This window comes from Copidosoma floridanum, unplaced genomic scaffold (assembly GCF_036245765.1).
Source record: "Copidosoma floridanum isolate Cflo_tuat_1 unplaced genomic scaffold, Cflo_Japanese_pri ptg000001l, whole genome shotgun sequence".
NCBI lineage: Eukaryota > Metazoa > Arthropoda > Insecta > Hymenoptera > Encyrtidae > Copidosoma > Copidosoma floridanum.
The window spans coordinates 13,676,774-13,689,985 of NW_028321878.1; the positions used below are offsets into that span (position 1 = coordinate 13,676,774).

The window sequence follows — 13,212 nt, forward strand, 5'->3', positions numbered from 1 at the left end:
ATTTGTCCTAAAGTTCTCTAGCTATCTTGAAAAATTGCTCTTCATAATTTACGCCCTCTTTTAATTTTTAGAAAATTCACTTGACTTCAATAAGATTTATAATTTCAATAATCACAATAGTACGTGTTAATTAACGCTTTATAAAATGTTTTAAAATTATTATTAAAGTAAATTTCAAAAATAAAAACAGCTCCTCGTTACCTTGTTTGTCTTTTGTGGATAAAACATATTACCAGCACTATCAATAATCACTATCAATCGGACTAAAACCAAAATCATACAGGTAAAATCCGAAAAAGCGTTTCAATTGACGTTGTCGAGTTGAACAATCGAATAGACGAGGTCTATGAGTATAGTATCGGAAAATTCAAACGAGCCAGAAATATTGAAATTCTAATGTGACTAGTACAAGTATAGGGCAATGATCGTCACATAGACAGTATACCTAAGCCCCACTATTTCGCACTTGGTCACGATCACGACATATCTACATGTATATCTATATATGTAGAGGCAGCGCGTGTGCCATCCTATATAAATTGCCAATAAGGCTTGACGAGGCTTTCAGTTGTGACATCCAGCCGCGCTTTCACGGCTACAATAGGTACACGCTCATTTCCGCGTTTTGCAGCTATAAATTGTGGTTGTGTTTGTTGCTGTTGCCGCCGTTTCTTTCATTTTCGGTGGAAGCCTTCAAGATGTCTCAAGTGGACGTGCTCTACGAGCACATGAAGGATGACCTTGAATTGGTACAGCCACCGCGCGAGGAAAGCCAAGTTGCCAAGTACTTCGCGGGCAAGACGATCTTTATCACTGGTGTCACGGGTTTCATGGGAAAATGCCTGATCGAAAAGCTGCTTAGAGACTGTCCCGGAGTTAAGCACATTTTCGTGCTCATGAGGGAGAAGAAGAATACCCCAGTCGACGAGTTGTTAAAGAAGTACTTCCAAAATATAGTACGTAAAATCGGTACAGTACGCGAAGAAAACAAAAAAAAAAAAAAAAATTACGAATGGGCTGAGAAAGTTTTGGCATTGAATGTGGATGTCGTTGCTCAGTGATTACAATGTGATGAAACTTTAATGAGCAAAAATAAGAGGGTCGTATCTGCAGATTTGTTTTACTAATACCACATGGGTTTAATAACTATCAAATACATAATTGTAATCAATGACAATTATTTATCGATGATGCATGACAATATTTTTCTTCTGAATTAATTCGTAATACCATAATCATTTTAGCTCATTTGACGCATCCAATCTCCTGCATTAATTTTATGGATGACTAGACAGATCAGGTGCGCTTCGCGAACTCATTAACATTTTCTAATGATACATATTGCGATAAGTATTATTTTTTTTTTTTAATTTACAAAAATTGTAATTTTGATTGTATTTTGTAAAAACGAAGAATTATTATGGTAATGATTCACAAAACATTTATTTTTACAACCGGTGAATGTCATTTTAACCATAACCTCGTGACTTCATTATCTAACGAATACAAGACTTCATTTAAGTTATTTTCTTTTTTAAGATGAAATTAGTGTAGTTTTTTATGAGTACCTTTAAAAATTGTACAAGTACACACATTTGTTTCTCAATTCAGTAACTCATTTACAAAAGAATATTACTATCATTATAAGGAAATTACTATTTTTTCAAATAACCATTGCCAGAATGCTAATGCAAAAGGTTGAAAAACCATGGGGTATAGACTACTTCGTGTAAGCTAATACTTATCGCATCGCGGCAACCAACAATAACTAATTGTAATTGACGCTAAAACTAAATTTTCGTCATAAATTTAATGGATTACTTATTGACTTGAACACATATTATTTCACGAGTATTCCATTTATCCTGTAACTCGTAGTACCCCCGGGAAATATTAATGATTTTAGAATAGAATCATTGCAACCCACGTAGTTGTTGATTAAAAACAACAAAGTTCTCGCTCATTCATTCAAAGTCAATAAATGTTGAAAATAGCAATGTAAATTTGAAACAGTTTTCACCACCAAACAAGAAAACGATAATCATTATATATTATCTAACGCACCACAGATATTTGACCGATTGAGAAAGGTATGTCCAACTTTCGAAAGCAAAGTGACGGCTCTAAAAGGCGATCTGGCTGAAGAGAAGCTCGGCTTGTCGGAGGCGGATCGGGATCTCATAAAGAACGAGACCAATATAATGTTCCACAACGCTGCCAACGTCAAGTTCGACATTCGCGTGTACTTGGCGCTGCAAGTTAACGTCCTCGGCACCAATAGTATGCTCGAGTTGGCCCACGAATGCAAAAAGCTCGAGATGTTCATGTACGTGTCCACCGCGTACTCGCATCCTTACATCCAGGACGTCGAAGAGACCTTTTACAAACCACCTGCCGACCTTAATGAGGTTTACGTGATGATGAAAAAGGACCTTGAAATGAAGGATGGCATGCCGGAACAGTTCATGCAGACTTGGTTGGGGAAGTTTCCCAACATCTACACCTACACCAAAGCTATTGCCGAAAATTTGGTCAAGCAGCACGGCCAGAGGGCCAAATTCATCTGCGGAGTTTACAGGCCGAGTGTCGGTAAGAATTGCAATTATCCATATCAGGGAGTTTTTTGCCATCTTGACTTTTACATGGTGCCTTGATAACACATTTTGACTGTGAGAACAAGTTGACACGTTATATTTCCACGATTATGTAATAAATACGATGAAAATAGTTTCGATCTATTCACAAGAAGCATAATTTTTCTAAAATCTATTCCGTAATAAAAACATGGTAATATGTTTACAAGCATTCGGTACTTGTTGATAAAGAACGTAAGGATGAATTCACGATAACGTCAAATAAAAACGTGATGCCCAGTGTGCATGCAAATGGAGTTACGTTATATACCGCAGATTTATGCCAGTGCAAGGTTAGAAAACTGCATGACATATTGGCTGAACATGCATTAAACATTTTCGCTCGAAAATGAATGTCTAATCAACGAATACATGCTTTTTTCATTAACTTTTGTCAATTTAAAGCAAAAAGTGATCAATACCTAGACAAAGTGTATTATTTATTTTCTATGCAGCAAATGGTAAACCTTCGAGTTATACATTACTTGTATACACAGGCATCGACTGATCCAACAGTCCTTAACATGATCTTTAATGAAATAAATTTTGAATGCTAAATATTTACAACAAGAAATTTAGGAACAAGATAAAAAAGGATATTTATAAAATACACAGGATTAGTTAAATTTTATAACAGTGAATTACTGACCTTATTATTACCTTATATAATCTCTACATTCTGAGAGACATTGACCTATGAATATCTAGTAAAATATTGTTTTTACAAATCCAATAAAATAGAAATGATAAGAATCGACACATAGATCGTTAAACTCATAAATATGTACGTGGCTGAGTTAAGGAAACTTTCTCACGTATATAAACAATCGAACAGGTCTCGTTACTTGATTACTTATTCACAGGGGGATCGATCGATAATTTATAAGGTGATTAATTCAAAATTGCTTGAATAAAACTATTGAAAGTACAACCATTTGATTAATCGACAGTTATAAATGCATACAATGAACCACTTGCCGGATGGTGTGGAAATAAAAATGGACCAGTCCTAGTATTCATCGCAGCTGGCCTAGGAGTCCTTCACACGGCTTATCATGTATGTTACCCCATAGACTTGGTTCCTTCTGATTACACCACTAATGCACTGCTGGCAGTGACGTGGGATAATTATAGTAAAGGGTGAGTGTACGCATGTTCTTTTTGCACTTATTTAAGATCTTCGAGTTAGGGTGTTCATTTAAATTGATTTCAAAGTACAAATGATACGTGGCGTTTCAAGTTTGTGGCAAAATTCGAGGAACTGCGCACTCTTGAAGTCATTAAAAAAGACTTCATAAGTGATTTTAAGTTTTTCAAAGACTTCAGACTTTTTACCAGGACTTCAAGAGTGCATGTAGCTTAAAGTCGTTAAAAAATACTTCAAGTCATTAAAAAAGACTTTAAGTCATTAAAAAAGACTTCATAAGTCATTCTAAGTCTTTCAAAGATTTCAGAAGTCACCAAACGACTTCAGACTTTTTACCAGGACTTCAAGAGTGCATATAGCTTAAAGTCATTAAAATAGACTTCATAAGTCATTTTAAGTCTTTTAAAGACTTCATAAGTCATTCTAAGTTTTTCAAAGACTTCAAAAGTCTCCAAAAAACTTCAGACTATTTAACGAAACTTCAAGGGTGCACATAGCCTAGTCATTAAAAAAGACTTCATAAGTCATTTTAAGTCTTTTAAAGATTTCATAAGTCATTCTAAGTTTTTCAAAGACTTCTGAAGTCTCCAAAAGACTTCAGACTTTTTACCAGGACTTCAAGAGTGCATGTAGCTTAAAGTCGTTAAAAAATACTTCAAGTCATTAAAAAAGACTTTAAGTCATTAAAAAAGACTTCATAAGTCATTCTAAGTCTTTCAAAGATTTCAGAAGTCACCAAACGACTTCAGACTTTTTACCAGGACTTCAAGAGTGCATATAGCTTAAAGTCATTAAAATAGACTTCATAAGTCATTTTAAGTCTTTTAAAGATTTCATAAGTCATTCTAAGTTTTTCAAAGACTTCTGAAGTCTCCAAAAAACTTCAGACTATTTACCGAAACTTCAAGGGTGCATATAGCCTAGTCTTTAAAAAAAACTTCATAAGGCATTCTAAGTCTTTTAAAAAATTCAGAAGTCTCCCAAAGACTTCAGACTTTTTATCAGGACTTCAAGGGTGCATGTAGCTTTAAGTCATTACAGAAAGATTTAATAAGTCATTCAAAGTCCTTAAAAGACTTCAGACTACGCAGCTCGTCGGCAAAATCTCAATTGAATTTGTTAACATTGTTCTTAATTTCCTACAAACGTAAAATCTTTCTGACCGTCAAATATTTTACCTCCAAAAGGAAAGTTATTGTTTTCTGAACGACTTTTTAATACTTTGGAGGATATAACCTTTCTTAGATAATATCTATTCGTGGCCATGAAAATTGATTTTTTCTGACACGTGTAGTTTGTAACTTCAAAGCGCGTTTTGAAAAAAAAAAATGGCTCGTAGTATTCTAATGATCCGCAGAGGTCAAATATTCCTCACTGCTATAAGCTTTTTGCAATGCAATTGTGTGCATTTTCAAGTGACGCACTCGCCGCAAGTCTTTTCCTCTTAAGTAGAATATTTTCTAATTGTGAACAAAAAATTTTTAATCCCAACAACTTTGAAACCAAGAAAATGATCACGTGACCTTTCAGTAAGTTACGAAAAAAATGGTGGTCCAATTTTTTTTTTAAATGAACCATTTCTTTTTATGCTACAGAAAAACCCAATGTGAACCAGCTGTTTACAACTATGGCAGTACTACAGTCAACCCCCTAACCTTAAATGGCGTTCACGAATTCTTGACTTCAAATTTCAGTTACACAGAAACACCTTTCAGTTCTGTGTGGAAGCCTTTTATAATATTCGCCAAGAACATTTACGTATTTTGGATATTTCACATATTGTTTCATTTTATACCTGCCTGTATAGTGGATTTACTTCTCATAGTTACGGGAAAAAAACCAAAGTAAGTGTATCAACTATTAATTTTTCTTAGAACAAATACTGCTATTCTCATTTAAAGCCATGTATTTATGTTATGTCATCTACTTACCATTTTCGCAGCTTTTCCAATTTTTTTTCGGTCTAATATAAATCAGTTTTTCTTGAAGAAATTATTTTAATTGTAAAAATCAAATGATGAAAAGGTGTAGTTATTAAAACATTTTTTAACAAACAAATGAAATCTTTTTTTAAACTTTTTTTGTTTTCTTTGGCAGTTTAGAAAGAGGTGACATTCTTTTGCACAGAAAAGAACCTTGATTATTTTGAAAATGTTGTGTAATTGATTTAAAATTTTTTAAATATACATAGATATCTTATTACTATGAAAATTATAAAAAAGATATACAGAAAAAATTTAGCATAGTTAGTTTCATATAGTTAATTTCAAAGCATAGGTGGCAGTTAGAGGGAGACACGAAAATTACGCCGAGTAGTGCACAGATAGGAAAAAGACTATATATATATATATATATATATATATATATATATATAGATATATATATATATATATATATAACAAAAGATGTATAAATTAAAGAAATGTTAAGACGTAATAATATGGATGAAAATAATAATAATTATAATAATAATAATACTAATAATAATAATAATAATAATAATAGTAACAATAATAATATATAGAAATAGCTCGAAAAAATCTCAGTAAGCAAACGGAAAGAGATATATTACTATTGAAATATCAGTTTGGAATTAGAAAAGGAAGATCGAATATAGATAAAATAAAAGTATTTACATCATCTAGTACAGAAAAAAGCAAAGAATATATTACGAAATTCGTTGATCAACAGCCATTTTCGGCAGTTAGCAAAGAAATTTATTACATCAAAATTAAATTTGTGGAGGAATTAAAAAAACTAATTGTAAAGCTTATGAACTCAAATACTACGACTAAACTTAAATACTTACGAAAATAATATTGAGAGTTTGAAAAATAAAATAATAGTAAGTAGTCCTGAAGTTGACGTGGAACTCAGGAGAGAAGATTAATACTCTAATTATTTTATAAAGAGTGGCATACCATATAAAGCTAAAGTATTAAGGTAAAAGTAAATAAAGAATAAGATAAATTAAATGGGACTTTCTGAAATTAATGTTAAAACTAGGATTATAAACACTTAAGCATTTGATATAAGATATGAACAAGTACAAGCTTGAATGAATTAGAGTCAAGGGGTTCTACAGTAAGAATATAAATTTGTAAAAGAAAGAAAATTAGACATACTGGCTAAAATGTGTTGAAAAAAGGGCTGAAATAATAGGTTATGTACCAAAGAAAGAAGAAGGATTCTAACTAGTTGAGAATTACATTTACTTGCGATATTTGTGAAAGAGGAAATAAATGTGGTACATGTAGTAGTTACAAAAGGAATAGATTTACAAAAAAAAGTATGAAGTAAAATTCAAACATAGTTACAGGAAATTAAATACAACAAAAACTATAAAGATAAATAATTGACGACAGAAATAAATCCAAAATAGATATACAATAATTTTGCAAATCATACAATTAATACTAGCTGTAGTGTTATGAAATTAGCTCTAAATCAAATCAAAGAATATAAAAATGTAAAAAAACTCATAAAATAACATGGACAAGTAAAAAAATTCATAGATAACATAGGTGTGAAACATATATATATTTATAAAGAACAAAAAATAAGCAAATAAGATGTGTGATGATTAAGTCTAGTATAAATAAGGGTCTATCCTCCATTTTGTGTATTGATAAATTCATACAGCTATGCAATTAAAGGCACGTTAAAATATGGTAAGATTAGTAAAATAAAAAAAAAATAACTTAAAAGTAGCATCATATTTATAAAATTAAAAAAAAAAAAAAAAATTTCTATTCGAACATTTGTTCAAGAGAATTGTGATACTTTAATTTTCACTTGTACATTTAAAAGATAGTAAAGATTGCACAACATTCATTTCAAAATATTGTGTAATATATTAATAAAGACGTAAAAAACGCGTATTTTATTTCATTTTTTATTGTTTTTTCGTTTTAATTAATATAATTTTGTTTCATTTAATTTAATTTAATTATATTTAAGTTCTTATTTCATACACATGCATCTAATTTAGCACCACTATATATTTTTAATACAATGAATGAGTTCAATATTGTATTTTATAGAGCTGTCTCTTTGTTCCTGTATGCAACGAAACATCTGGACAAAATTAACTACTTCGGAAACGGTAACTGGCGGATTCACGTAAAAGAAACTGTGAAAGTCATTGATCGACTCAATGCCAAAGATAAGGAAATTTTTTATTGTGACATGCGTAAGGAATCGTTCATCTGGGAATCGTACCTCGGTATTTTGTGGCGTGGAATCAGGATGTACATAATGAAAGAGAAGTTGGATTCAGCAAAGAGTTATCGTAAATATATACAGATATGTATCGTGCACTACGGAGCGATTACAGTGTTAGTGCTATTATTATTAAACTGGCTGATGAAATTCATGAGCTAAGTTTATCAAAATTATAAATCCTTTAGGATGTGATTCAATTAATTGATATAGAGACTGAAAATCAAAACATCAATGACTCTCAAGTTGTGTTGAGGTAGAATTTCAGTGATTTTTCGAAAAGAAGTAATATTTTCAAAGATATTTGATAACAATATTGTTTACCATTGCTTTTTAGAGTTTTCCAAGTGTTGAAACTATATTTTTTAAATTGAAATTTTTATTTGGAAAATACTTTCAAAATGTATTACATGATCTGATATAAATCATTATTTCTTAAACAGTGTAAAACATTAGTTTTTTTTTTATTATAAAAAAAATATACTGAGTTGTAGCTATCAATGTTATACATTAAATATACAGTATGGTAGCTGATACCAACGCATATACGAATCATTTATTATTTTCCAACCTTTTGAGGTTTAGACTTGTAGTAGCAAGAGTCTACTAATTGAGTAAATTTTTTTGTTTTTTTCATAACTCATGCCAACTTTTATATACCAAAGTTTTCCAAAGTTAAATCAATGAAACTTTCCCAAAGTTTGCCAAAGTTGACAAAATATTTCTTTGATTTGTATTAAAATTATTCCCACTTTATTAGACCGTCTATATTTTATACCAGTTTTTTTTACATGTAAAAAGATGAGACAAACAACGTCTTTAACACAAAAAGTTAATTGATGACAACTCTTTTCCAGACTCAAGATGAAGAAAACGAGTTTAAATGAAGAATTTTAAAAATATTAATAAAAGTCCTTTGAAATCTAGTTCTTAAACTCATTTGGATTTTGTCAGGACCTGGTGCAAAAATGTAATGGTTTTAGTATTACGGTCCTAAAAAATAGTACACATAACTTCCTTATCAGACAGCCTTAATTAAGCAGTACGAAAGTGCTGAGTATCAAGGAAGAACTTTCCGAAGGAAATTTAGGTATCAAATAACTACAATATACATCCAAAATTAGTGACATTTATACTTTCACGCTTATGAAATATAAAAACGATTGAGATTGTAAGTTCAAACTTCAAACTTTTATTAAAATTAAAAACTATAATGGTCGGTTATAATAGACAAATAGGATAGAAGGAATAAAATTACTTCTACTTAAGTGTACCACTTGTGCGATGTAATATACATCAAGGAATCATTAAATTGTAATAAAAATATGGATGGTAACATTACGATGAACTTAAAAAGGAAGAGCACGAGTATAGTAACGTGTAATGACAAAAAAAAGTTGTATTATTTTAAATGATTTTAGAATATTTAAGATATTTGAATGATTGAGAAAAGCATTCCAAGCATAGGAAACTGTTTGTTTTACGACAATATGTGTGCAGTCTCATGGCGCGTTAAATAAATTAAGAAATAAGTCAACAAATAATATTTGTCCATTCTTATGAATAGAGACTAACTAGTTCTGTCTAACTGTTGCAAAATATATATATCATGCAAGTTTATAAAAGTTTCAGAGGCTAAACTGAAAAATGTTTGTTGAAGCTCTATGCAAACAATATTTTTATATAAAAAAAACGGTGTGAATAATACAATATAAATATAATATAAATATAAATAATAGATGTTTTTAAAAAGTTTTACAGGTTACTTATAGAAAAATTATATAAGTTTACATAAATAAAATTGTTACAATAACCGTTTATTTTTAGTAATAAAGACCATCATTAAACCTTTACAGGACTTTATTTGTCATGTATACGTAAAAAATTCGCACTAATTAGAATTACACTTAAGTCTTGATATACAGCATTTAAAAAGTGGGTTTAACTTACACAATCTGTATAAATTGAGACGACTATACTATTTTCAGATTACAAACTAATAAATAAGTTAAAAATTTATTACCTTAAATATAATTTATTTTACACAAAAATATTTGCAGAAATAAACGGATAAGAAAAATGGTGAAAATCACTTAATATTCATAAATTACGCAGAAAAAAGCAGTTGATTTAACGGAAGAGTATAGTTAAAAATAGTTTAATAGTTACTAATTGTCACACAAATAATTTATTTGTTAATAAAAACCAAATTACTGTTCTAATTATAAACATTAGTTACAGAAATTATTATATTTTATTATTTTATTTTATTTCCAATAACCAATAATTTTGTTGTGTGTTTTCCAACTAAAACTTGGTTAACCTAACTAAAATTTCATTTGTGTGATTTAAAAATTTTTTTTTAATTTTTAATCTGAATGAAAATCATAAAATAATGGATTAAAAGAAAATTAGTAAATCATGGTATTTTATAAGTACCTATTACAAAAATATGATTTTTAAGAAGTATTCAGTGTTAACGAGTTGAAAAATAATAAGTAAAAAGTATTTGTTGTAAATAAAATATTTCTTATAATTATAATGTTCAAAAAAAATTTTTAGAAAAATTAAAACTGGAAATTACTCATGGTTAACATTTATTTGTGTTTTGTTATTTATTTTACTTAAGCCTTGTGACGAAAAATTCGTTCAAAATAATTATGAAAACAAACGAAAATTATTTAAGCGAAAACACAGTATCATGTAGATAAACTAAACGCTAGTTTATTTTTATATTATGTTAAAAATCCAAGTTCCTAGGGAATGTATATATATATGTTACAATAGAGGCTAAACTCTATCGTCGCAAATTCAAATTTTTTTTTTATTGCCACGAGTTCCTTTTGAAGAATGAAATATACGAGCATGCTTTCAAAACGTATTACACGATAAGTTTATACATAAACATTCAAGAGGTTGTGGGTCACGGATTTTGGTGTATCTCAACTTGAAGATATTTTCATCAGAAAACAATTAAGTGCAAAAAATTTCAAAAAACTTAATTCGTACTTCAAACTTATTGGAATATTTTAATGTACTTAATTCTTACTCTTGTAATTCAGCTAACAAGTTATCTCTAGAGGTTATATTTATTAAAAAAAAAAAAAAAACTTTTACTATCACAAGTAACTGCTGAAAACATTGACCACTCAATCATAATTAGCCATATAAATTCCAAACGTTATAATAAAACCTAAATCATTTACTAATCTATAAAAATCTATGTTACTATTTTTTATAGTGCGTTTTTCTAAATTTCGTTCCGCAAAAATTGTCGTATAAAAATTACTCACAGGTAGTCGGCAAACTTATCTTTATTCATAAGTCAACACTGCACAAGTCCACTTGACGATTCCATGTGAAATGTTAATACGTCTATTTGTGATTCAGTGATCACACAAATTTTCGAGTGAGATTTGAAGCATCCAGAGCCACATTAAGGTTACTCAGACCAGTAGGTAGTATGTTGCTGTCACAAGTGACAATATGCGCCGAGGAGAACCGTGTTACATAAGCATTATGTTTTGCTTTGAAAGCTTGTCAATATGTATATACTTTTTTTTTTTTTTTTTTTTTTTTTTTTTTTTTTTTTTTTTATAAAAAATAATAAAAAATCATTTACGTACATTATGAATATTACATATATTTTTAGCTACCTAGAGATAGCGGGCTTTGACCGATTTTCCATAAAATTTAAGTGAATAAGAATTCCTACATAACAAGCGTTGAACAATATTTTAATTATTATTATAATATTGTCTGTGCTATAAAACAATAACTCTGCCTGTATTTCCATTTCATAATTTGTTTGGATAAAAAAAAAAATTTTACAGTCAAACCATTGTAAAATTATATAACAACTAACATTATAAAATTGGGTAAGGATGTTATTTTGACCCTTACAAACACTGGAGTAGTCTATGATTTGATTTGTAAGAATTGAACAGTAAAATAGTTTATCGAGACAAAAAGACAAGCTCAAGAATGACCAACGAGTGTAGAAGAAATATTTTTTAAGATTTTTTAATTTTTAAACCCTGGAGCGTTTAAACAATTAATCATTAACTTAAGTGGGAAAATGAAAAAAATTAGATCAAATATTGTATAATAATAAGACCTATAATTTTATTAATGAAAAAGAAGACAATCAAAATATTAGTAAAATTTTTAATTCTGTAATTTAAGAATTTGAATAATTAATTTCTAACCCTTAAAATTTTTCTGACTTGTAGTATTGTATTTCATGGGTAAATAAATTGATTAATCATAAATATATGACCTTGAAGGTCTTTACATTTATATACACAATTGGATCCATACAATAGTACTAATTTTTTATACTACACACACACACTTTCTTTAAAGTTGCACCTATACATCAAAATAATCGTACAGTTAATCTAACAGTAGTAATCTTACGTGCAACTGTATTTTTTGAAAATTTTAGTTATGAGATCGAAGAAATCCAAAAAAAAAACATGCAAAAAATTATAGATGTATTGTAACTAATGTTTTCCATATTTAATATTTGCTCATCAAGATATTCTACGTATAAGGACGCGAGTAAAAGCTGATAATCATTCAACGCATTAATTAATCATCATGTTTACAATACTCGAGATTGTTGATGATTATTTCGTGTTACAGTTAAAATAAATTGTTCATTGATATTGATTAGTGAAAAATTTAGAAAAAACATGGTAGTGATGGAAAACAAAAATTGATTTTTATTATATCAGTCAGATGTATTATCGAAAAGTATGAGACACACATGTTTTCTTTTTTCACATGAACAATAACTGACGAAGATAGAGCTCATTAAAGTTTGGAGTGACGTCATGTTGTGGTAAAACAATTACATTTAAAATTTATATATTCTTATGACGTCACTAAGTTAATCAAGCAAATTTTACACGCTTTACGCCCGTCAGTCTTTACTTATGTGAAAAAAGAAAAAATATGTGTCTAACATATTTTGATAGTCCATCTGACGGACCTAATGAATTTTTTTGGTATTTTTCCGTATTTTCGCTGTAAGGGTTCTCGGCCACGCAAAACCCGGAAAACGATCCTTTACATACGCAATACCCGCTGCAGAGCTGTACTGCCCAATCATTTTATAGATTTTTTAAACACTTAAAAAAAATTTTTGTCGAAAATTCGATGCAGTATTTTTGCTGAAAACATTTTCTTACATCTTTTTATAAAACA

General features: G+C 29.4%; 1 protein-coding gene across 2 annotated transcripts; it reads left to right on the forward strand.

Annotated features, from left to right (window-relative positions):
* The first annotated feature begins 580 nt into the window (after window positions 1–580).
* On the forward strand, window positions 581–9,852 carry LOC106640590 (fatty acyl-CoA reductase 1-like). 2 transcript variants are annotated; one of them, XM_023392761.2, is made up of 5 exons: window positions 581–956; window positions 2,070–2,589; window positions 3,584–3,773; window positions 5,376–5,624; window positions 7,824–9,852. In XM_023392761.2, the coding sequence occupies exons 1-5, from the start codon at window positions 699–701 to the stop codon at window positions 8,161–8,163; spliced, it is 1,557 nt and encodes a 518-aa protein (XP_023248529.2). In that variant the 5' UTR covers window positions 581–698; the 3' UTR covers window positions 8,164–9,852. The 2 variants fall into 2 exon arrangements, with proteins under 2 accessions (XP_023248529.2, XP_089448315.1); XM_089592189.1 differs by lacking the exon at window positions 7,824–9,852 and having other exon boundaries at window positions 5,376–5,628.
* Window positions 9,853–13,212: the final 3,360 nt, after the last annotated feature.